Source organism: Callospermophilus lateralis, chromosome 13 (assembly GCF_048772815.1).
Source record: "Callospermophilus lateralis isolate mCalLat2 chromosome 13, mCalLat2.hap1, whole genome shotgun sequence".
Lineage (NCBI taxonomy): Eukaryota > Metazoa > Chordata > Mammalia > Rodentia > Sciuridae > Callospermophilus > Callospermophilus lateralis.
The window spans coordinates 72,303,711-72,329,713 of record NC_135317.1 but is presented as its reverse complement, the minus strand read 5'-3'; the positions used below and the strand labels follow the sequence as shown (position 1 = coordinate 72,329,713).

General features: G+C 39.3%; 1 protein-coding gene across 3 annotated transcripts in view; it reads left to right on the top strand.

Annotated features, from left to right (window-relative positions):
- Hhat (hedgehog acyltransferase) overlaps window positions 1-26,003 on the top strand; it is a 296,093-nt gene that overhangs the window by 84,324 nt on the left and 185,766 nt on the right. For all 3 annotated transcript variants that reach the window (XM_076831926.1, XM_076831925.1, XM_076831924.1), the window contains one exon: window positions 25,569-25,719. In XM_076831926.1, the coding sequence (XP_076688041.1) occupies window positions 25,569-25,719 (151 nt within the window). The remainder of the gene's footprint in view (window positions 1-25,568; window positions 25,720-26,003) is intronic.

Sequence of the window (26,003 nt, the reverse complement as noted above, 5' to 3'; positions counted from 1 at the left end):
TGGTTCCATTCCTAGTTTTCCAAAGAATCTCCATACTGCTTTTCATATTGGCTGCACCATGTTGCAGTCCCACCAGCCATGTATGAGTGTGCCCTTTTCCCCACATCCTCGCCCACACTTATTATTTGTATTCTTAATAGATGCCATTCTGTCTGGAGTGAGATGAAATCTTAGTTTTGATTTGCATTTCTCTAATTGCTAGAGATGTTGAACATTTTTTTCATATATTTATTGATTGTATATCATCTTCTGAGAGTGTCTGTTCAGTTCTTTTGGCCAGAACAATTTTAGGGGAGGAAAAGTTTATTTGGGGGCTCATGGTTTCAGTGTTCTCCATCCACAGGCAGCAGGCTCCGAGTGTGGCAGCTCACATGATGATCAGGAACCAGAGAGATCTCCACTCTCCAGATGAAAAATATGTACCCCATAGCCATGCCCCCATTGAAGTACTTCCTCCTGCTACACCCTACCTGTCTTTAGTCACCACGCAGTTAATCCCATCAGGGATCAATTCACTGATTAGGTTAATGCTAAGCCCAATAAATTCTCCAAACCTTACATTGTCTCATACGTGAGCTTTTGGGGGATACCTCATATCCAAACCATAACAAGCACCCTCCTAATGGAAAGTGGTAAATGCAGATACTCTTACCTGAGGACAACCCAAGGAATTCATTGTGGATGATCTACAGCTGATATTGATTTGAGCAGCAGTAGGACTGTCCTGGATTTAGCACTGAAAACCTCATCCTGCTCAACTTCCCAGTCTTAGACAAACTGAGATGAATGGCCCTTTGAGAAGTCAGAATTGAGAACAGAGCTAATGTAAGCAGTACTTATGCATGATGAAAGAAATGTTTAGGATAGATGTTACCACAGGATGGCTTTTCCAGGAGGGGCATAACAGAGGCACCTCATTGTTTCTCAAAAGGTCCAGATTTGTACAGAAAGAGTTGCTATAAAGTAGAAGTAGTGTGAGATACTCTCCTGTGGATCTCTCATAGATGGGAATATTATCTCTCCAGGGCCAAATATTTCTTTAGTAGTGAGACATTTGGGAAATTTAAAAAACCATAATTTGAACATGAATTAATTATAGATTGTCTAATATCCTCATGTTACAGACTGGAAAACAGAGCCTCAGAGGGGCTTAGTGACCTTTCTAGGGTCATAGATGGTTTATGGTCAGGTCATTGAGAGCCAGGTGTGTTGGCTTCTAGGCCTTGTTCCTCTGCCTTGGCTTCCTTTTGTTTGGTACATCATCCAGGTATATGGTAGTATTATAGTGACTATTGCCAGTTGGAACCAACGTGGAGTTTGTAGGGAGAGAAAGTAATCTTTTCCATACCCATTGCTAGGATCATGGATGACACCCCTATAATGAAAGATAAACTAACAAGAGAAATGCATAACAAATTGATTTAACCAAAGTTTTAATGTGACACAGGAGTCTTCAGAAATGAAGACCCAAAGACACGGAACATTTTAATGCTAACATTTGAAGAATGGACAATCATTTAGAAAGATGGTTGGACCAGAAGACATGAGCTAATGGTAATAAGCTCAGGGACACTTGGTAAGGCCTGTTTGTTCAGATTATTTTCCATGTCTGTTTTTACTTTTCTGCAAGTATAAGGCAGGCCATTGGTCATATGAGGGTGTTCAGGGAAGAAGGGTTATTTTTATGACCTTGGGAGAAAGAAGAGAAGTTCAGAGAGAGTGATCTTGCTTCTGTAGTTTGTTCAACTTTCTTCATCTTAAATACTCAGTGTGCCAAGGTACCATGTTCTGGGAAATTGTATTCTGAACCTTGACAGCTGTTTGAAGGTTTCAAAATTGAAGATCATTGATATTTTGGCCCAAGACTTTGGTTGTCCCAAGACTCACCATTTCTGTCTATTCACGTTGTTCTTTTAAACAGTATACATTATAGTTAGGCATGGGTATGAAACTGTAAATGATCATTAACTAGAACAAAAGTATCTCTTCATTATGTATAACGTGTTCCCCAATTTGTAATTGAGAGCATAAAAATTCACTGAACATTCCAACATGGAATACAAATACAGTAAAAACATGTTTCTGCACATGCATCCGTTTATCTCATACAAATGTGTTTTTAACAGTGGTCATGCTCACACTAGTGAGCAAACTAACAGTGTAGAGAACGCAAAATATAATTGTGAAAGTTGCTTCCCCTATTCCCTTCTGCTGTACCCATTTGCTTTCTGCATTGGTGCAGATAGCTACAAAGATTTGGTTGTTGTCCTTCATTCCTTATAACCTACTTTTAAAAATATGATCTTTTCTTCATGTGATAAAATACTCTTAGATTCTGTTCTTTTAAAGTATGATTTTTAAAGGAGTTTTATGGTGATTTTTATGACTTTATTTGTAATTTAGTTAACCAATTCTGAGAATTTACATATTTACATAAGCCTTCTTGAACTCATCTGGGATGATTTCCTGGGTCAAAGGTTTTTGCTATTCACTGCCAAACTGGTCTTTAGAAAGACAGTGCTGTTTTTCTTTCCCAGGGTCAATGGTGGTTGAGCGGTTGTTGTGGACTGATTTTTTTTTTTTCCCTAAGACAAAATTGTACATCTTTATTGGGTACATTATGGTAATATGATATATACATACATCATAACATGTATATACAATGTATAATAAGGGTAATAAATATTTTCATCTCCTTAAACATGAATTATTTTTATATGTTGGAAATACTTGTACTTGCTTGGTCATTTTGAAATAGACCATAGTTTTTTTTGGGGGGGAGGGGGAGAGCAAACTGGGGTTTGAATCCAAGGCTTCCCACATGCTAGTCAAGTGCTCTGCCAACTGAGCTATCTACCAGCTGAACTATATCCCCAGCACAGATAGTTTTAACCAATAGTTCCTCTACTGTGCTATAGAAAAACTGGAACTAATTTCTCCCGTTTTGGTGCCCCTTGATTAACTTCTTTCCATCTCCCCTGTTGTCTGCCCTTCCCAGACTCTAGTGACCACTATTAAATTCCCTTCTATGACTGTTGAGTTCCCACAAATGAGTGAGAACATGTGGTATTTGTTTTTGTGTAGGCTTATTTTGATTAACATGATGACCTCCAGTTCTATCCATGTTGCTGCAAATGACAGGATTTCATCTTTTTAAATGACTTTATAATTTGTGTATATACCACATTTCTTTATTCATTATTCACTGACAGGCATCTATATAGATTCCATATTTTAGCTATTATGAATGGTACTGCAATAAACATGGGAGTATCATATCTTTTTGGTATAATGATTTTTTTCTTTTTTTGGCGATATATACATATATATTATATATAATGTATACATAAAAATATACATCATTGAAATGGCTTGAAATTATTAATTTTTTGAGGAATTTTCATACTAACTTTTTCCAGGGTGGGTGTTAAATGGATCTGAGCTATTACAATGAGCTGACAACAAACTATTAAAACTCGAATGAAATAGAACAACCACTCTTATACCCAATGAGGTTGCGGGATTATCTACAGGACTTGAAATCGTGTTTAAGGGCTATCACCATTCTCATGCTCATTATAACATTTTTTTCCATAATGACAAAACTAATTTACATTGCCAAAAGTGAATGGGTTCCCTTTTGAAACAAGAATGTTAAAAGGAGCCTACAGAATGGGAGAAAATCTTTACCACCTGAACTTTAGAACTTTAATCTCCAGGTTATATAAAGAACTCAAAAACCTTAAAACCAAAAGCAAATAACCCCATCAATAAGTAAAGGAATTGAACAGGCCCATCATAGAAGAAATACAAATGGTCAACAAATATGAAAAAAGTTCAAGATCTCTAGCAATTGGAATCTGTTTTAATTTGCATTTCTGTATATCATGCCAATCAAAATGGGCAATGGTATTCTAAACCTCAAGAATACAAGTAACAAATGATGTCTAGGATATAGGGGGAAAAGGTACACACATTGCTGGCGGGACTGTAAATCGGTGCAACCACTATGGAAAACGGTATGGAAAATTCCTCAAAAAACTAGGAATGGAAGCACCATGTGTATATATAAAAAGAACTAAAATTCCCTTTTCTCCACATCAGTATTTTTTTTGATGATAGCCATTCTAATTGGGTGAGGTTTCATTGATGTTGTGTTTTCATTTTCCCATTAGTAGTATTGAACGTGGTTTTCTACACCTGTTTGCTATTTATTTTTTTAAAAAACATTTTTCAGTCGTGGTTGGACACAAACCTTTATTTTGTTTATTTTTATGTGGTGCTGAGGATGGAATGCAGGGCCTCCCACGTGCTAGGCGAGTGCTCTACCATTGAGTCATAACCCCAGTTGCCTTGTGGGCTATTTGTATGTAATCATTTTGAAAGAATCCATTTAGATCTCTAGCCCATTATTAGTTGGATTATTTCTTTTCAGTGCTCAGCTTTTTTAGTTCTTTATATATGTTGGATATCAATACCTTGTCAGATGAATAGTTTGCAAATATTTTTTCCTCATTCTGGAGGTTGTCATCTGAATAATATAATATAGAGGTGTTGTATATGCCCGTTTTTTTTCTTTCATTTTTCTTTCCCCCTCCAAATTTTACTACTTTAACATCCTATATTTTTTCTAAATACGTGTTTTTTTATATATTCTACTGTCTTCCCATGTACTTGTCTACCCTAAATTACTTCCTGTCTATTGTCTTGCTATTAACCCTCTTCATTAGAATTCTTTCACACTTCCTAAGATATATTAACTGTATATTGTCACATCCTTCCTCCTCAGCATATCGTCCTATACCCCACCCCCATTCATTATCCACTGCCAGAAACTTTTACAAAACTACTGATTACATTTTAGATAATAATTGAACCCAACATTTCTGTACATTGAAACTAAACTATAAACGTCTTAATAACAAATTGTTCATAGGTGGTATATTGTTGATATTGGGATCTGTTAACATTGTCCTTCCCTAGAAAGGAGACAACTTGTTTTCTGAGAAGAAAGTCATTGGTTTTTGATGGGGACTCCATGGATCTTTAGATAGTATGGTCATTTTAATATTCTTTTGATTCATGAACATTGACTTCTCGCTCCATATTTTGGAGTGTCCCCTCTATAATTTATTTCATCAGTGTTTTATAATAATTTTCATTGTAGAGATCTTTCACTTCCTTGATTGATTTTTATTCCTAAACATTTTTTTATAGCTGTTATGGATGGGATTGCTTTAATTTCTTTCACTCAGTTCATTTTTGTCATTTAAAATGCTGCTTTTTGTATATTGACTTTTGTTCTGAAAATTTTACTGAGTTCATTTCAGTTCTGATAGCTTTTTGATGGAGTATTTGTTTTTTCTAGGAATAAAATCATGTCATCTGCAAACATGGGTAATTTAACTCTATTGTTTTGGATGCCCTTTCTTTTGCCTAATTGCTCTTGCTATGACTTTTGGTACTGTATTAAATAAGTGTTGAAACATCGTGATCTTACAGGAAATGCTTTCAGCTTTTCCCCATGTGATATGCTGTTGTCCTTTTTTTTTCATATATAGTCCTTAGTGTTTTGAGGTATGTTTTTTCATATTTAACTTTTAAAAAATATTTATTCTTTAGTTTTAGGTGGACACAATATCTTTATTTTACATTTATGTGGTGGGTGCTGAGGATCGAACCCAGTGCCTCATGCATGCTAGGCGAGCACTCTACCACTGAGCCACAACCCCAGCCCCCATATTGTTTTTTAAAAATATTTTTTGGTAGTTGTAAGTGGACACAATACCTTCATTTTATTTACTTATTTTTATGTGGTGCTGAGGATCGAACCTAGGGCCTCATGCATGCTAAGCAAGTTGCTCTACCACTGCACTATAACCCCAGCCCGCTATATCTGATTTTTTAGAGAATTTTAATCTTGAAGGCATGTTGAATATTACCAGATGCTCTTTCTGTATCTATTCAGATGATCATATAGCTTCTTTTAAATTGTTAACATGTTGTATCATGTTCACTGATTTATATATGTTGAATCATCCTTGCATCCCTGGGATTAGTCCCACTTGATCATGGTATATGATCTTTTTGATGTGCTATTGATATTACTTTGTTTTTATTTCTTATTCAGTTTGTATTTTATTGAGATTTTTGTATCTATGTTCATCAGGGATAAGGGTCTATTGTTTTTTGTTGTATCTTTGGTTTTGTGCTGGGGTTGTGCTGGTTTCATAAAGAGCTTGGAAGATGTTTTCATTTTTCTGGAAAAATTTAACAGAATTGGTATTAGTTCTTTAGACGTTTTGTAGAATTCAGCAGTGAAGATATCAGGTTCTATAACTTTTAATATGGAGAGACTTTACTCTTCAAACTCATTACTAATTGATCTGTTCAGATCTTCTACTTTTGATTCAATTAAGGTAGAATGTATGTATTCAGAAATTCTAGATTTTAGTGTTTAGTATGTAATTATTTATAATAGTTTCTTATTTCTATGGAATCAGTTGTAACTTTTTCATTTGATTTTTATTTCAGTCTTCTTGGTTAGTCTAGCTAAGTGTGTGTCAATTTTCTTTTAAAAAATCAACTGTCATTGACATTTTGTATTTTTAGTTTTGGTTTTATTTCTGCTCAGATTATTATTTCCGTGTACTAATTTTGGGTTACTTTGTTATTGGGTTTCTAAGTCCTTGACTTCAAAGGCATGATTTCAGTTTTTAAGAATTGATTTGAACTTGATTTATAACCTAGCATATGCTCCATCCTGGAGTTTTTCATGTGTTGATAAGAATGTGTGTTTTGTTGCTTTCTTCTTTTTAATATCTGAATCTGTTTTTTGAGGTAAATGGGGTGTTGAAGTCCCAGTTATTATTGTATCAGTCTGTTAGATGTAGCAATATTTACTTGATATATTGGGGTGATCCTGTTTTGGGGAATGTAGATTTAATTATTGTATCGTCTTGCTGAATTGATCCTTTAATCAATATATAATCACCTTCATTGTTTCACTTCACATTTTTTAAAAATTTAAGATTTTAAAATCTGATTTGATTACTACAGCTACTCCTGCTTGCTTTTGGTTCCCATTTGCATGATGCATCATTTTTCAATCCCTTACGTTCAGTCTGTCTTTATAGTTACCAGCAAAGTGAATTTCTTGTGGGCAGTGTATAGTTGGGTCCTGTTTTTTTTTAAATACATTCATCTAGGTAGGGGTGTGTGTGTGTGTGTGTGTGTGTGTGTGTCTGTCTGTCTGTAGTGGGGTTTGAATCTGAGCCACATCCCCAACCTTTCTTAAACATATTAAGACACATTGTTACCCAGTCTGCCTATGAATTTTCAATCCCCTTGCCTCAGCCTCCCAAATAGCTGGGATTACAGGCATGTGCATCACACCTGGCTCACTGTATATTTTAACTGGTGAACTTAACCCATTTTCATTCAAGGTTATTATTGATAGGTTATGAATTTTTTCTGCCCCTTCACTGCTCGTTTTTGCTGATTTTTTTTTAATTTTTATTTTTTAAATACTTTTTCCCCTTTTACCTATCCTTCTATTTTTATGATTTGGTAGTTTTATCATGCTAAGATTTGATTGCTTTCTTTCTTTTATGTATTTCTTCTAGTGAATTTTGTATATTCATGTTTTCCTGATGGTGGTTATTCTTTGTAGTATAGATGTTTCTTGAGTGTTCCCTTGGGGCTGGTCTGGTTGTGATGAATTCCCTCACTTTCTGCTTATCTGAAAAAGAATTTTTTTCACTGTTTTTTGAAAGAGCTTTTCTGAGTATAATCTTCGTTGGTACATTTTATTTATTTTTTTTTCAGGACTTTGAATCCCATTTTCCTCTGGTTTATAAATTTTCTGTTTAGAAATGTTAAATCTAAGGGACATTTCTTTATATTTAACTTGATGCTTTCCTCTTGCTGTTATTAGAATTCTTTCTTATACTCAAAATGATAAAAGTATATATTGATGAAAGTCTTTTTTTGATTGAATCTAATTGGGGGAATTTTCGCACTTTTTATATCTGGATGCTATACTACTTTGAAGATTTGGGAAGTTTTTGTCTATTCACAAAATGGGTATTTGGTGCTTTTGAATTCCTTGTATTTGTTTACTTAATGGTATCCTTTAGGTTGTTAAAAAAAAAAACCCATCATTTTAGCTCTAAGAATTCTAATTGGTTCTTTTTTAGGATTTTTATATTTGGCAAATTTCTTATTAATATCCTCAATTACTTTTCTAAGGTACTTCTTATTGTCGATTTGTATTCTTTTGTATCTGAGTTTTCTTAGTATTAGTCTGAATTATTTTTCAGGAAATTCATGTATTTTCCAAATTGGTATCTGTTTCTGGAGAATTGAAGGTGTCTTGTTTCCTTTTTTTGGTGATACTACATTCATATCTGCATATCTAGTGCAACAGCAGCCTTTTCCAATTTTATGGAGTAACCTTTATAGGACAGGTTTTCCACTTAGATATGATATAGAGCATCAGTTGGGTAGGTGCTTTGGTTTGGTTATAGGGGAGCTCAAACATGTAGTCTTTGCGTGATTTCCTCAGCTTTGATGTCAGTGAGGTCTGAGTGCCTCAATAGTCCAGACTGTAATGGTTCATGGAGTAAGTTGTAACACTTTGCAGAAGACAGATTTCCAAAGGTGTGTGTCCTCAGGTGCCACAGAGTCGAGCACTGACGGTGCTGGGGCTTGTGGAAATAGCTGTCATAATCTTGGTTGTACAGAATGTGAAAAGTACTATCACCAGATCTTTTGGGGCAAGCACAAGTATTATGGCAACAGCTGCCATAATTTCTGAGCCACAGAATGTGAAAGAAATCTTCCCCAAGTTCTGCAAGATGAATGCAGGGGATCCCTGGGCCTATGGTAATAGCACCCATAGTTCTGGAGCCACAAGATGGGAAGAAACTTTCCCAAGGTCCTACAGGATGAGCATAGATGATTCTTGGGTCTGTAGCACTGGTAACTACTAACTTCAGATCATGGATTGTGATGGGGCCCTTCCCTAGGTTCTATGGGGTTGAATGTGATTGGTACTGAGGCTGTAGGACCCAAGTGATATCTTTTCTATGTTCCAAGGGATAAAATCAAGTAATGCCATGGCTTTCAGCATCATCAGCTATAGAGGACACTCCTCTGGGTCCCTCAGTGTGCATATAACATTTGAGCTTGTGGCACTGGTATCCATGTTCCTGGAGAAGTAGGATGTGGAGAAAACCTTCCCTAGGACCTGCAAGTTGAGCATGGTGGCATTAGGGCCCATGACTTTGGTAACTGTGGTCAGAGAGCTGCAGGAAATGGGAGTAGCCCTAGGTCACAAAGGGAAAGAACTGGTGGGCCTGAGGCTTATGGCATTAGTAGCTATGGTCCTGGAGTTGTAGGACATAGGTGGAACCTTCCTCTGGTCCCAAGGGACAAGGTTGAGTGGTGCTGGACTTCTTGTACCAGCAGCTGTAGTTCAAAGGAGGCCATGACTGAGTAGAAATATTCTCCATTGGTTCTACAGGATGAGTACAGGTGGTGCCTGCCAGATTTGAGGCAGTGATAGCCAGTATTCTCCAAAAGCTATGGGATGGGGACAAGACCTTCCCTAATTGTCAAAGGGAAAGCCAAGAGGGGATTTGTTCATATGATTGTGAAAGCTGTTGGTTCTGAAGTGGCAGGATGCTGAGGGGGCTGTCTTCTGCCCTTCCAGGTGTGCATAGGTCCAACACTTCTTGTGGCCTCACATTGGATTCTGGTTTCTTAGGCCAGGTAGCCTCTAGTAGTGGCTGTTGTAGCAGTTTGGATTAAGGAATAGAGCAAACCTAATTTCCTTCTTTGGAGTAGAGCAGTCAGGCCAGCCAGCCAGCTCTTCTGATTGAATTTAAACCTCACAAGAACTTTAGAATTCATGCTTTTTTAGGACTATAGGTCTGCTTCTATGATGGAGGTTATTGGCACTTTCTTATTTACCTTTTCTCCTCAGTGTGAGATTGTCTCTTGTCCATGGAGCCTGGATTGAACTTGTACCTTATTTTTTTCTTTAGGTTTCATTTCTCTCTTTGTGCTATTTAGGGTTCCTTTCAGTTCCTTGCTTCATCCAGGTCCCGAACCTGTCGGACTGTGCTGCCCGCATTTAGAGTGGGTCTCCCCCTTAGTTTGCTGTCCCACATGCCAATTGTTCCTAGAAATTGCCCATACTGACATACCCAAAAGCCTCTTAATCTTGGGCATCTCTTAATCCAGTCAGGTTGACAATCACATTAACCACCACACCATCCCATATCACCCTTCTCTCTCTGATTCTTTTCCTGTTCCCACTCTCAGGGAGTTTTTGAACTTCCTTTTGTTGTAGATCAGTTATATATTGATCTGTGAGTCTGGAGAAAGCGGTAATAAGGCTTCTATCTAAGCCTCAGACTTTGAAAGGGCTTGATGGCCCATAGCCTCAGGGAGTTGCTCCTGATGAATGAGGCATGGAGCTCTGTCTCCCTAGCCTCACTAAACTGAGTCCTTCTAAAAGACAACTGGTGCCTCAGGGAGCCTTGCAGGGCTTCCTGGGACCCAATTTCCCTGAATGCAGAAGCTATGGACCTACCACTTATAAATATGGGTGTTTAGATGGAACAACCCCCTTTCCTTCTTGCAGGATAAATTGAAGTCTTTCAAATATTTACCATTTTATGGAACACTATATGAATAAAGACTTGAAATGTGTTCTATGAAGAGTAGGATGATTGGATGTTTGAATCCTGGAGTGCAAAACCTGTTCTAGAGTAGTGTGACCTCATTGAAGAGCAGCATACATCTGTACTGTTGGAATGGCTTTCCATTGTGTTTAGAATAAAGCCAGACTGCACCTCCTTAACAAAACACCATGTGGTTTGGCTCCTGCCCACCCTCTGCACACTCCTTTCCCTCTCTTCTAGCACACTGGGCTTCTTGCTCGTCTTCAGACATAGTGGGCATGACCCCACCCTACAGTGTTTTTACACTCTTTAGAATGCACTTTCCCTTCATCATTTACGCCCTCTTGTCATCTCCATCTCGGCTTAAATGTCACTTCCCAAGAGAAGCTTTCTCTGGTGATCCAAACAGAATAGCCAAGTAGTGTTTTGCTTTCCCCTGTTTTGGTCTCAACATAGGACTCATCACCATCTGAAATTGTCCTCTTTTCTCTGCCTTCCATTTTTTGAAAGTATGTTCATGGAAGTAGGGACCCTACTGAACTCTTTCATGGTGGCATCCCGAGTGCCTACAACAGTGATAGCTAGTAGTTGACACTCCATACATACCTGCTGAATATATGAATAGTGCAGTTGGTCAGGCAAAGCTCCTGTTTGCTGTTGTTTTCAACAGACTCATTTAAGATCTGAATATGTGAGTTTTAGTCTTAACTCTACATTTGCTAATTCTATGACCTTGGAAACATCATTTATCCTATCTGAATCTGTCTTATCTGTAAAATAGAAATGACAGTACTTATCCAAAGAACCCCATTCAGTGGTTGGGAGAAGTAGCTGTGATAATGGATGTGGAAACTCTGTAAATTTGTCATCATTCAACAAATGGAAATTGTCACTCCTAATAAATGAACGAGACATCTAAGCAGAGAATTGCTTAGATGTCTCGTTCATTTATTGGGAGTATATCAGATTATGATGAAGGTGCCTCCAAAGTATTTCCAAGGAAATACTGGAAATATAGCCCTTAGGAAGAGCAGGTTCTATGTCAATGCATAGTCCATGTTGGTCAGCACTTGACTGATTATAGCTTAATTTTGGGTCTTTATCATACCCATGGAAAGATTTTGCTAACCAGGAAGGGAGTTGGTTTGGTTGAAACTAGACAAGGAAATATCCCAAAGGCAAGTTCTGACAATGTCCACTCAAGATGGCTAGGGAAGGATATTCTCATCTAATAATTTACTTGTTATGTCCAGGGGGCTTGTCTTATCCCATGACCTATCATCCAGAGCTTGATGGCATTATAGATTCATGTTTTCTGGCCAGTGCTCTGGCATCCATTTCTTCACAAAGCAACTGAGTACATGATTTGATTTCCTATATGGCCCAATTAGAATATAGACTCTCATAGGAAGAGGGGAGGCCTGTTACCTTGGAGGTAATAATTCTCATCCTAAATTGGCAAACTGGCATTTCAGTATTCTAGATCTGTTTCCATGCATCTAGGCTAACATGCATCTGCCTTCAGGTTGCTGATGGATCCTGACCTGAAAAATTGGGGACCTAGCTGGGATGTCTTAAAGGGATATTTCTGGGTGGCAACTTGCCTTGATTGGGGTTTCCCACTCAAGTAGCTTAGCTTTTTATTTGTAAAGCATGGTTTGATGTTTTACTTGGTTGTATATTCCTAAATGCAATAATTTGAGTATGTTATCAGTATTAGTCCTTCGGGGTAGATATACTGCAAAGGGCCAGGAGGGGGCAGTAAAACCTAGCTAGTGATTTGAGTAATTTTAATCAGACAAAATTCCGTTAGTCTAATATTCAGCCTCTCCCGGACAATTGACAGGGTATTGACATGAAGAGCGGGTAGTGCCTCTTAAATACGAGAGAGGTGATCTACCAGAATAGCCATACTCATCCCAGCTTTCGTGATATCCTTGTTATCACTTTAAACTACTTATGGAATTTCTGTGAAATGTCAAATTTCCCCAATTTTCCTCTTACTTTTATATTCTATGAAGAACATATTTTTAGATATAGGCCATAGATGAGATTGTCATTGGGTATCAGTAGTGAGGGTCTCAGCCCCTTAATTTCTAGACCAGATGGGCTTGACTCTGTTCCTTGGCCTCAGAAGAGCCCAGTGCTGTGCTGAGATGTCTAGTTCGTAGTTGCATCTGTCCCTGGTCTTATGCCTTTGTGGAACTTTGCTTAGGGATCATCTTGCTAGCCTCAATGTACATCTCCCTGATTACCATGTACTGTTAGTCTATTTTTCTCAATTTGTACACACATGCCATGTATAATAACCATAGGCCCTAAACAAAAGTATGCTCAGATAAGGCATTTGTGCATATTAGAGGATTTTGATAAAGATTTGGCAGCAACTGCACAAATAGCTTAAAACTGGGGATTGGGTCTCACCTGTCCCTACTCCTGGACTTTGTCCACCTCCTACTTCTGCCCTTCTTAATAAAATCCACCCTCATTTTCTTACTGATATTTCTAAAACAACAAATATTATTTGCAAAATTTCAGTCTTTCACTAATATCTTACCACGACCAATCCACTTTGGCTGTTTGGGCTGCCTCATGTCTTCAGGCTTTGTACATGATTTTGCTTGAGGTTTCTTTTATGTAGCTAACTCATCCTTCACACAATACTTTTAGATTTAGCCTGGTGTGATGGTGTATGCCTGTAGTCCCGGTGGCTCAGGAGCCTGAGGCAGGAGGATCTCAAGTTCAAAACCAACCTCAGCAACTTGGAAAGGCTTTAAGGAACTTAGTGAGACCCTGACTCAAAATATTAAAAAGGGCTGGGGATGCAGGATATGGCTCAGTGGTTAAGCACCCTTGGGCTCAATCTCTGGTACTCACACCCACAAAAAAGAATAAAACCATATAGATTTAGAATTTACCTCCAAGTCTTCATCCGCTAGGTACATCAGTGACCAACTCTTGGCCAATTTTCTTTCATCTGTACTCTCATATTGTTTTGAAGAAAATCACATATATCTTATTATTCATAAATATTAGTATCTCTAAAAGATAAGAACTCCTACTTTTGAACTCCAGAATATTTTAAGAAGACCAAATATGGCACAGTGGAACCATACTCCAATTTGACAGAGCCTAGGGTTAAGTGGAACAAAGGAGGCTGTGGTTCTTCTTCAAAACCTCAGAAAGATCACCTTTCTTGAGTTCATCATTGAATGGTGTCTTTTCCATGGTAAACTCAGGTATATGAAATTATGGGGGTGGGGGGGGAGATTGTCAGGGAGGATCAGGGGGGTTGAGTGAGTGAGAAAAGATGAGTAAGTGAAAATGATGAAAACTTAGTTGTTCCAAGATTACAGAACATACTTGAGAGTCCATTATGGAAGTTTTAACTATGCATGGACTGAAGTTCAAAAAACCTATCTCCTAAGTGACAAGAGACAGAGGGGTTTTTAAGCTCAGTGCTTAAGCACCAGCTGGTGACTTGTTGAAATAATGGCTGTGTGCCTATCTAAATGGTAATGAAATGCTAACCAAGTCATTTATTTGCTTATTCTACAAAATCCCAAAAAGAAAAGGGGTAAGACATTTGGCACCTAATATTTGTTGTGAAAACTGGGGACATGAACATATGTCAGGTAGCATACAATTTTTTACTTTTTTCCACCCTTTTGAGACATTAGACATTCTAAGCCTTGTTAAGATACAGTGGAAAAAATTAAGTTTTATAAATTCTCGTCTTGGATTAGAATCCAGAGGTTATTTAAAATTAATGCAGTGTGAATCCAAAGCTACTCTGGGATTTACTACTGTGGAACTCGACTGTTCAATTACAGATGTTCCATGTGGTGTGAGGATAATTTCATGGTGCATGCTTGCAGAATGGAAGAGATGTCTGCTTGATGTGGCAGTCTAAAGGGTATCAGGTCTCAAGACAGTCCTTTAATAAAACTCCAACTATACCCTGATACCACTCCTCTTGCCCCAATAGCAAGAATACGGATCCTTACTGAGCTCTACTTAAACCATTATTGTGCCCGAGTAAGTTGGCATACAGATAACTTCTTAGATACATAAAGTATCTTTTTTGTTTAAGCCAAGATAACATATGGAAACCTAAATATGTTAGACACCTTAGGGAGGCAATTATTTGCTTCCTAAAGGGATTCTTTGCTTCCTTGAAGGGTTTCAAGTAGAATCCTTTAATTGGTAATTTCCAATTCTTTTTGCACAGGGTTTTTAGAGCATTTCTCTTCAGCAAAGTGAGAGTCCCTACTTGAAAATTTGCTTTTCAGAATTTTCAGACTACTTGGCCCTGTATGAATTCCCTCCTTTCCCCACATGGCTTGAGTCTTGCATAGCTGAGTGTGCATACTGTTACTTTGCTTCTGCTGGGTGAGGTCTTTTTCCCTGATGTTTCTTGGATCAAGTACAGACTGATGGCACTAGGCATGTCATGAAGAAGATGGGGAAGGGCCTATGTGGAGCTAAACTCTGTTCTGTTATACTACTATAGTTGGTGAAAAAAATTTTCATTTTATCATAGAAATACTTCTAGAACACATTGATTTAAGATACATTTTGTGAAGTATTCCATGTTTTTATTGGATAACTATAATTTTGTTGAGTGTGATATGACTTACAACCATTTTCTCTAAGACATTAATAGACAAAGAGGATGGGCAAATAGGATCTAACATTCTACCTTGGGGTTCTGGGGATGTGGCTCAGTGGTTGAAGGTGTGTCTGGCAAGCATGAGGCCCTGAGCTCCCAGCAACACAAAGCAACCCCCAGAACTTTACACCTAGGTAAAAATTTTCTCCCAGCAACACGTCTTTTCTGGGAGAGAGAAATTTTAGTGGTTTAACGACTATGAGAAGAAAACCCTTAAAACTGGATTTTCACATATCTAATATGTCCAAAGATTAAGTACCTTGAAAGACGAACTCCCCTTTGGGTTTCTGAGTTAACAACCCTCATTTCTTACACTGAATCGGTCTGAGGTTAGAGGTAATATGGAAAAAGAAGTAGTTTAGTTTGTGGTTATCTGGCAAAGAGTGCTTTCCACTGACCACTGGCTCAGGTCACTTGGGAACAAGGCAAGGGAGAATGATAGAGGCCAGACAGCAGGTCAGAGTTGAAGCCCCTTTCTGGGCTTCTTCAAGCCAAGACTTCTCTCTTGACTGTATCACCCTCTGGGGGTAACTGATAGCGTGTTGAAGACCAGCAAGATAGGAGCCTAAGTGCTTGCCTGCCTGTCCCCATCTTTCACATTGCCTGTCCTGTCTGGATGGTGGCCTCTCTTCTTGGGCCTCCACTTCTTGGACTTGGTATTAGCTTGAACCAACTCACAGCAAATTTGTTTGCCCAGAGTTGCTCACCCCGATTCTCTGCAGCCTCAGTTGTTTCTCAGATACCTTTGCAGGCAGTGTGCTCCTTGTGGCCTATTAGGTAATCTATCCCGAAGCATGTTCAACCTGCTGATTAGAATAAAGTATATTCTGCAGCCGTTGGATGGCATGTTCCATAGATGGTTGTTAAGTCCATTTGGTATAGGGTGCAATTTAATTTCAGTTTCTTTTTTTTTTTTTTCTGTCTGGATGTCCTACAGTAGGGAATCTTATAATACAAACTGTACAGGTAGATAAATTCCCGATTCTCACCTTAGAGAATCTTGCAGTGGATGAATGTGTACTCCTAGGTTCCAACCGGTATCCACTTGAAACAGGCCAGTTGTCCTGCTGAGCCCAGCAGGTAAGGACAGTAGCTTCTAGATGGATGGGTTTTGCTGTAGTCATTTGTAGGATTCAAAGACTAGAAATAACTGAATTCCTGTTCCCTCCTTGACTCGGGAGAGGCATGTCTCTTCAGCATGCTCCTCTTTTTGATTCTAGCACTTATGGAGTTCTTGGTGGCCCATTCCTCAGTGCTGCTTATCGCCTCACTCTTCCCCATCCATCACACTCAGTGACTCTTGTTTTTCATGGCACTGATCTTTTTTGACAAGAAACCTCATGTAACTACTGTAATGCAATAGCTATCTTTTGTTTAATGTTTTTACAGAAATTGGTAAATCACAGTGAATGGCCACTCACGTTGACTTTTGCTGGACATTACCTTTTCTTTATGCCCAAGCTGGAAGGGAAAATCTCTATCTTGGCACCTCTACCTCATCCTGTGGTTCCTGGTTCGAATTCTTCTTGGTTAATCTTTATATTTTTAATACTGATGTCAGATCTCATAGGTGAAGGGTTCTTACAGGAAACTTCATGTGAGAAGCAGCTTGTTTTTTTTTTTTTTTTAAAAATGTAAGCTGGGCTGGGGATGTGGCTCAAGCGGTAGCGCGCTCGTCTGGCATGCGTGCGGCCCGGGTTCGATCCTCAGCACCACAACCAACAAAGATGTTGTGTCCGCCGAGAACTAAAAAATAAATATTAAAATTCTCTATTAAAAAAAATGTAAGCTTTCTGAATATGAAAGGACTTAATCATAAAGTAGTTAAGCAAGGTTTTGAATAGATGTGAATGATGTGAAAGTGATTGGAATCATTTATTGTTGAGCAGAAAAGGTCCGGATTGGAGGTCAGGCTGTGAATTGAGGTAGAGCCCAGGACCGGCTGGAGATGAGAGAGTGTAGGGATGGGTCAGGGTGGCACAAGCTTCTAGAAGCAGAGACAACATGCTCCTTGACGCCAAGTGAAGCTGGAACCCATCTGTTTTGCTCACTGTGAGAATTGCAAAGGCAGGGCTCCAATGCAAAGATGGCTGCTCGGCAGCTGTCTGACAGAGCTGGAGGGCATCTATCTCCAATCTTGGACAAACCCTGACATAATGTGGTTTGTAAGGGGTTTTCGTGACGCAGTTACTGAACTGTTCCCCAACTCTTGGGGGAAAGCTAAGAATTCAAAAGGGTATTTAATACAACTCAGCCCTTGTGTTCACCCTGAAGAAAATCTTATCTTTGGCAACATTCACTGGACAAGCTACTCTCTAATGAGCACCTGCTACTTAGAGGCCTAATATTCAACCATCTGGGGATAGGTTTGGAGCATCCTATAATCTGGTAGACAATACAAGCAAGTACAAAAATAACTATGAGGTAATGTGTAATAGAGATGTTAATGTCACTTTATCGTGCATGATGTTTTGGTTGGCTTTCCTCATTGCTGTGACTAAAAGATCTGACAAGAATAATGGGAGGGAGGAAAATTAATTTTGGCTTATGGTATCAGAGGTCTCAGTCTGTAGATGCCGACTCCAAAGCTCTGGGCCTAAGGTGTGGCGAAACATCATGGTGGAAAAGTGTGGAGGAGGAAAGTGGGTCAGGGTATGGTATCAGGAAGCAGAGAACTATGCTTACGGGGCCAAAATATAACCCCCAAAGGTATATCCCCAGTGGCCTACTTCTTTTAGCCACACCCTACCTGCCTATAGTTACTGCCCAGTTAATCCCTATGAGTGGATTAATGTGTTGATTGGGTTATGATAGCCTTACCTAATCAATTCACCTCTGAACTTTCTTGTCTCATTGGCCTTTGGGGGACACCGCATGTCTAAACTGCAATAATATAGTTGACATTAGAATTTATAAAATATGAAAATATTAAATCTATATAACAATGTTTTTACATAAAGAAAAACCACATATTTCTAGATATGTGAATGTTATAGAATGTATACATTTTAGAAGCATCACATTTTGTGGGAAATAATCAACTGATTTTGGAGCCAAGAGAACTGGGTTCAAGTCCCACATGTTATTAACTCTGAGACTTTAAAAGGTCATTTAATTCTTATTAATCTTTCCTTCTTAATATGATATGTAGAACCAATAATAAATATGGCACAAGGTTGGGCAAAAATTAAGAGTGGGATATCGTGTGTGCAAATGCATTCATTCTCTCAGCTTATTCATTCATTGAGCAAATGTTGCTTATTGTCACTATGTGTCTGGCACCGCTTGGCACCCAGAAGGTTGAGAAGAAGCCAGCCATGGTCTCTGCCCCACAGAGCTAATAGATAACAGTATTTCACAGGAAGCTGTACCATGTTATGTTGTTGCAGGATAGCATGTGATTCTTGTGGCTGTGGCATTGAGAAAAAACTATGAAATAATGGTACTTAGGTGGCACCTTGAAGAAAGGTAGAATTTTGATAGGGGGAAAAAAGTGGAGGATATGGGATGTGTTGACAGAAGAATGAGTGTGAGCAAGAAGAAAGTGAAGGAGTAAGTGGGTAAAATGAGGGAAGTCCAGCAAGGGTGGGAAAGTCTGGGCAGGAAAATTGGGATGGGTCTTGCCTCCTCCTTCCTACTCCCTACTCCCCTCAGGGTGAGATCTTGAGCAGCTCATTTGAGAACTAGAGGTGAGAGGGTGGTAATAAGCCAGGTAGAAGCCAATTGCTGTCAGTTAAAATTGTGGTGGGGTAATAGGGGAGAGAGCTGAGTACGTGGGTACCTCAATCTGGGAAGGACGAGCTCCAGGAGTTGAGGTGGCTTTTGTTCCTTAATCCTCATCCTCCTGGGACTCTATAGCACTTGACATTCATCTTCTTGAAAATGTGCTCTGTTTCTAGTTTTGATGGAGAGAGCTAAATTGTTTTGGAGGAGGTACATTTGACACACTTGCAATTGGAGGTGGCCCGGCCCGCTGGTAGGCAGAACTCACCACTCCTCTAGTAACTTCCACACAGTAGCAAACAATGCTAGGACTTCCTGTCCTCTCTTGTGTTCTAGATACTGGGAGGCAAGGTCCCAAACCCACAGAAGACTCTTGTTTGGCAGGTCTGAGCCTCAGTAGCAACTCAACAATCCTCTAAGCTGATGATAGACCATCAGTACTGTTTCCAGAAAAGTCATGATGTGGGTAGTCTTCATGCTTTAAATGAGTCATTAAGTGCTTCATTGAGAAATAACTGAATTGTCAAACATCAACTATTTACCAGATATCAGGTGCTGGGAATACAAAAGGTGCAAGACGCCAGTTTTAATCTTTGAGCTTGTGAACAAGCAGGATAACTGCATGATCTGATGTGCCAATCGTATAAGTATGATGGTAGTCTAAGGTGGCTGCATAGCTGACCTCTCACCCCATTCAGACTTTTGCTGAAATATGCTCATTTCAATGAAGATCACCCTGAATTCCAACTTCAAAACAGCAGCATCTGCTGTCTCAGTATTTATGAGCTTCTTCAGTTTGGCTTTTTCCATTAAATTTCTTATCCTCTCAGTTGGCTGTTACTGAATAATCATCTGAAAATTTACTAGCTTACAATAATGGTTTCCTCTCTCACTGATCTGTTGGTTGACTGTTCTTGAATGGATATTTCTTGCCTGGGGTCTGTCCTAGGGTTCAGTCAGATATCAGCTGGTGCTTCAGCCTTCTGCAGGCTAGATTGGGCAAGATGGCTTTTCACTTGGTTGGCAGTTGAGGCTGGCCATCAGCTAGGAGCTCAGCTGATACTGTCCACCAGAACTTCTTCATGTGATCTATGGGGCATGTACTTCTAACAGTATAGCAATTGCATTACAAAAGGATGTATCTTAAGGGTAAGCATTCCAGCTGGGTGTACTCCTACAATCCTAGGGGCTCAGGAGGCTGAGGCAGGAGGATCATAGATTCAAAGTCAGCCTTAGCAACTTAATGAGGTCCTAAGCAACTTAGTGAGACCCTGTTTTAAAATAAAAAATAAAATGGGCTGGGGATGTGGCTCTGTGGTGAAGAATCTCTGGGTTCAATCCCTAGCGGGGGCAGGAAATGGAAGGTGCCAGGCCAATGTTAGGCTATACTTGAAATTGTGTTAGTCTTCTGTTATTGTAAAGAAACACCTGAGATAATAAACTTAAAAGAACGCTTTACTTTTGCTCCATTTTTGAGACTCAGTCCATGGTGGATGAGGCAGCACATCATAGTGGCTGGAGATGGAGGGAGAGAAAGTGGGGAGGGAAGAAAGGACCAGTGTCCCAATATCCCCTTCAAGGCCATGCCTCCTGTGATCTAACTTTCTCCCATCTCTTAAAGGTGTCACTATCTACAAATAGTGCTATAGACTGGTGACCAAGACTTTAACACATGAGTCTTTGTGGGACATTTATTCAAAATAACAAATAGCATTATTTCTTCTGTAGACACAGAAGAAATTCCAGTCTTACTTTGAATGGTGGGAGAGGGAAGGTCACGTTGCAGGAGAGCATGTGGGATGGAGGACATGGTTGTAGCCATTTCTGGGAATATGTTCTGCTATTCTTCCTAGCTTACTAATACAGAATTAAATTTTGTTTATTTTTTGGTTGATTATTGACAATGTCTTATGATGTATATTAAACACTTAGAATCATGCCTGGCATACAAACACATGAGTACTTATTAAATATTTAACAAATGGTGTCTGAGCCACTGTGTGCAGATTGTTTCCTGTCCCAGTGGTGTGAGTGTAATTGTACTCCTGATTTACAGTCTCCTCCTCCTTTTACAGACCCTAACGCTCCTTAAGGGCAGGTGTCTTGCCTCTTTATTCACTATTACATTGCTCAGTGCCTACCAAGCCCTCGGTGCTCAATGACAATATTAAGTGAGGGAGATAGAACTGTGTTTGAGCTGGGATCTCAATGATAAATAGGATTTTGCTGCAGAAGGGAGGTGGAGGGAATAAAGGCAGAAGAAAATAGCAAAAAGGGAAGAGTAAATATGAATAAAATGGACCATGAGCCCACAGAGGCTGACTCCTACCTTATTTGACCTCTAGTCGGTTTCTTGTAGTTCTCAATGGATTCCAGTGGTCATGTGATCAGTAAATGCTTCTTGAATGAATGTCAAGGGAGAATGTAACACATAAACTTATCCATGGATTTTTGGTGGGGTAAAGATAGATAAATTCAATTATAATTGAAGAGTTGAAAGAATATTTGAAATACCCAACAGTTTTTAGAAATTGAAATACAGTCACACTTTGTATCTTTGAACTTAACAAGGGTTACTCCATTTATATATGTCAAATAACTTTCAGTCAGGGTAGAGTAATTTATATTCTTATGTTGTTTTCTTGCCACTTATGTGCCTGAGAGAATGTAGCAAAATCCTTAGGGTCAATTCCAAAAACTTAAACTAAATCTTACAAGGGTAAGACTAATTTTTAGGTCAAGGGAAAAGAACAAGCCATGCATCTTCCATAGGGATAATGAAAATCAATAGCAAGACAGAGTAGTTAACCCCACAGGTGAAACACAATTTTTTAAAAAAATTAACAGCTATTGTACAATGATAATCTAGGAATATCATTATGCATCCTTTTCTTAAAATTTTGTTAACCATTTATTAAAAGTTCAAAAAAGCAGCATTTAAACATTTAGTGTCTTAATCCATAGAAATATTCAATAACAGAATATGGTATTTGTTGCATATTAATAAATGTGTGGCTTTTGTATTTTTTATCCATATTGGGATTAAAAAAAACCCCTCAGATTTAGCTGTAGAGTTACATTGAACACTTCTACAAAATCCTTTCTTTGGCCTCATTTTATATGAAGATACTAACAAATGGTAAGGGTTTTGTACAAATGGAAATTACACACACACACACACACACACACACACACACACACCCAGCTATTGGTTTAACATATATGCCCTATATATGACAGTTATACAAAAATCATGGCAGTTCTCATATTTGTGCTTTTTAAAATTTTAAAAAATATTTTGGTGATGCTGGGGATTGAACCCAGGACCGTGCAATGCTAGGCAAGCACTGTACCACTGAGCTGTACACCCAGCCCTAAGGGCAGTACTTGAGGCACAAAGCAACTTACTCTTCTGAGCTGATATCCTGTTAACAGGGCAAAGCTGTTAAGCACAGCTGCTCCTGTATGTAAGAGCTAGAGTCAGCCTTCACCAGCCTTCACTGGCAATCTCTGGCTTTGGAATGTTTCTGATCTCAGAGTGGCCATATGTCTCCCTGCACCCCGAGTGCTTTGAAGATGTATTGTTAGCACAGATATCTCTTCTTGATCAATGTGTATATACACGTTTTCACACACCGGTTAACTTTGTAGTTTTGTACTTCTATCACACAATGTTCAAGAATGAGAGTCTGTACCCAGGCTTTCCAGCATATTTCCAAACATCTAAAGAACCTGTTTGATCACTTCTGAAAGGGAACAAGACAGTGATTCCTGAGGCCTTCTAATTGTAGGTTTACCTCATTGTAGGATGTACAGTTTTCACATTTGAACCACCATTTGCCATCACCCCAATTATTTTGTTTCATTTGGCACAGAGCTACCATTTACAGCCACACACTCCACAGTAGGGAAATTCTCCAAAGATCCTCCTGTGGCATTAGGAAGGCCAGATGGTAATATCTTCTGTTGGCATCTCTTTGAGGCTTAGATATTTTCTTTAGAATGTTCCAGAAAATTACTTGGTCAGCTACACCTGCATGTCCTGCAGTATTTCCCTGCACACCGGGGAAGGTGGCCTTGAGGTGGCCTTGTGGCCCCTGGTCATCTTCTCTGCGGCTGCCTGCCATGCTTTGCCTGGGAATATGTTCTGTCATATCCTTGCCAGCACTGCTCTGGAGACCTGCCTCTGCCTCCACCACACTGCCAAGGCCAGCAGGAATGATATCCAGTCAGCATGGAGCCCAGGCCCTTTACCTACCTCCTGGGTGAAGAGGTTGAAGTGGTCATCCAGGACACCTGGGGAGGCTAGGAATCATAGAGCACCCCAAGTCCCAGCTGGTGCTGCAGGGTGTTCCCACTGAGGTACCAGAGCTGCCTCATCGGCTTCACATCATACCCAATGCCCACACCCTGCTGGCCGAGAGGCCAGCACAGGGCCTACTGTAGAGTTTTTTGTTCATTTTATTCCTAACAATTTTTACCGGGGTACAGTTTACATACTGTATAGTTCACCGACTTAAAGTGCACAGTTCAGTGATTTTTAGTGTAATTACAGATATATAACTAGCAAGCAATGATGGTTGTATATAATTTTTTCCACCTCAAAAACAAATTCTACCTTTAGCTACCCCCCTTCTTCTTGCCCCATATCCTCCTGCCTGTTCCTTCCCCAAGCATGCAAAAATCACTATCCTGCTTTCTCTAGGTTTTCCCGTTCTGGACTTTGAAATGAATGAATTGTGAAGTATGTGATCTTTTGTGATTGGCTTCTTTCCTTTGCATAATGCTTTCAAGGCTCATCCATGTTGTAGCATGTGTCAGTACTTAATTCCTTCTTGGGATGGAATAATATTCCTTGGTATGGGTATACCATGGTTAATTTATTTGTTCACTTAAGGAAATTTAGATTCTTTCCAACCTTTGGCTATTATGAATAATGTTGCTAAGGATATCTGGGTATACATTTTTTTAAAAAAATTTTATTTATATATGACAGAATGCATTACAATTCTTATTGAAATTATACATCTAGAGCCCAATTTTCACATCTCTGGTTATATACATAGTATATTCGCACCAATTCATATCTTCATACATGTACTTTGGGTAATAATGATCATCACATTCCACCATCATTAATAACCGCATGCCCCCTCCCTTCCCCTCCAACTCCTCTGCCCTATCTAGAGTTCATCTCTTCCTCCCTGCTCCCGCTCCCTGTCCCACTATGAATCAGCCTCCTCGTATCAAAGAAAACATTTGGCATTTGGTTTTTTGGGATTGGCTAACTTCACTTAGCATTATCTTCTGTAACTCCATCCATTTACCTGCAGATGCCATGATTTTGTTATCTTTTATTGCTGAGTAATATTCCATTGTGTGTATATGCCACATTTTTTTACCTATTCACCTATTGAAGGGCACGTAGGTTGGTTCCACAGTTTAACTATTGTGAATTTTGCTGCTATAAACATTGATGTGGCTGTGTCCCTGTTGTATGCTGTTTTTATGTCCTTTGGGTATAGACCAAGGAGAGGGATAGCTAGGTCAAATGGTGGTTCCATTCCCAATTTTCCAAGAAATCTCTATACTGCTTTCCATATCGGCTGCACCAATTTTCATTCCCACCAGCAGTGTATGAGTGTACCATTTCCCCCACATCCTCGCCAACACGTTGTTGTTTTTATAATAGCTGCCATTCTGACTGGAGATGAAATCTTGGAGTGGTTTTGATTTGCATTTCTATAATTGCTGGTGTTGAACATTTTTTCATGTATTTGTTGATTGATTTGTACATCATCTTCCACGAAATGTCTGTTCAGGTCCTTGGCCCATTTATTGATTGGGTTATTTGTGGTTTTGGTATTTAGCTTTCTGAGTTCTTTATATTGGGTATACATTTCTGTGTGGATCTGCTTGGATTTCTGTTGGGTTCACACCAACGGCTGGTTTCCTGGGTCAGATGGTAACTATGGCATTGATGGAGGAACCACTGGACTATCTTCCAAAGCAGCTATACTGTTTTACACATCTGTATGATGGTTCTGTTTTCCCACATCTTTACCAATACTTGTTGGTCTAACTTTTGACTCTAGCCATCCTAGTGGGTATGAACTGATAGATTTTTGAAAGGATTGGGAAGAGTTTTCCCTTTCTAATAGCTTTTAACTACAACATTTTTTAAATTTAATTTTATTTTTGGTACTCCCTTGCCTATCATGTGTTTGAAAGAAACAACAACAAAAGATTGCTATAAGGTCCTGTTGCCTGTCAGAATAAAAAAGGAGATGTCATTATTTGTTCAAGATTTTTATTGAATAAAACTCATAATGAGACACTTTTAAATGTGTGAGATGCGGGGGAGAAAGAGTTGGTGGAGAAGTGGGGCAGGTGATGTGCTCCTTGGGTGTCTGTCTTCATCTGTCCCAGGAGACTGCTTCCCTTCTTGCTGATGTGTCTAAAATGGGCCCTTTGCCTTTCAGGAGGACTGGCGTTGGCCCAAGTGCTCTTCTTCTACGTGAAGTACTTGGTACTCTTTGGTGTCCCAGCTCTGCTCATGCGCCTGGATGGACTCAACCCACCGCCCCTCCCCCGCTGTGTGAGCACCATGTTCAGCTTCACCGGGATGTGGAGGTCAGTCGCTTGGTTTCTAAAGTCCTTCACGGGGTGTCTGGTGGGAGGAACCACAGCTTATTTGGCTTCAAAGAGTTTGAATACTGTTTGCTCTTCCCATCACTCAAGCCCCATTTGGCACTTCGGTTTCTTTGTCCCACTACTAGAGCGATGACCCAGGCTTTCTGGGCCTCTCAAAATCAGCATTAAGCTAATGAAGACCAGTTTCTCACCAAGTCTGTCCGCCTGCACACAAAAGGTTATGTTTGAAGTGATTTCTTACTAGGGGTGGGCTACTATATATT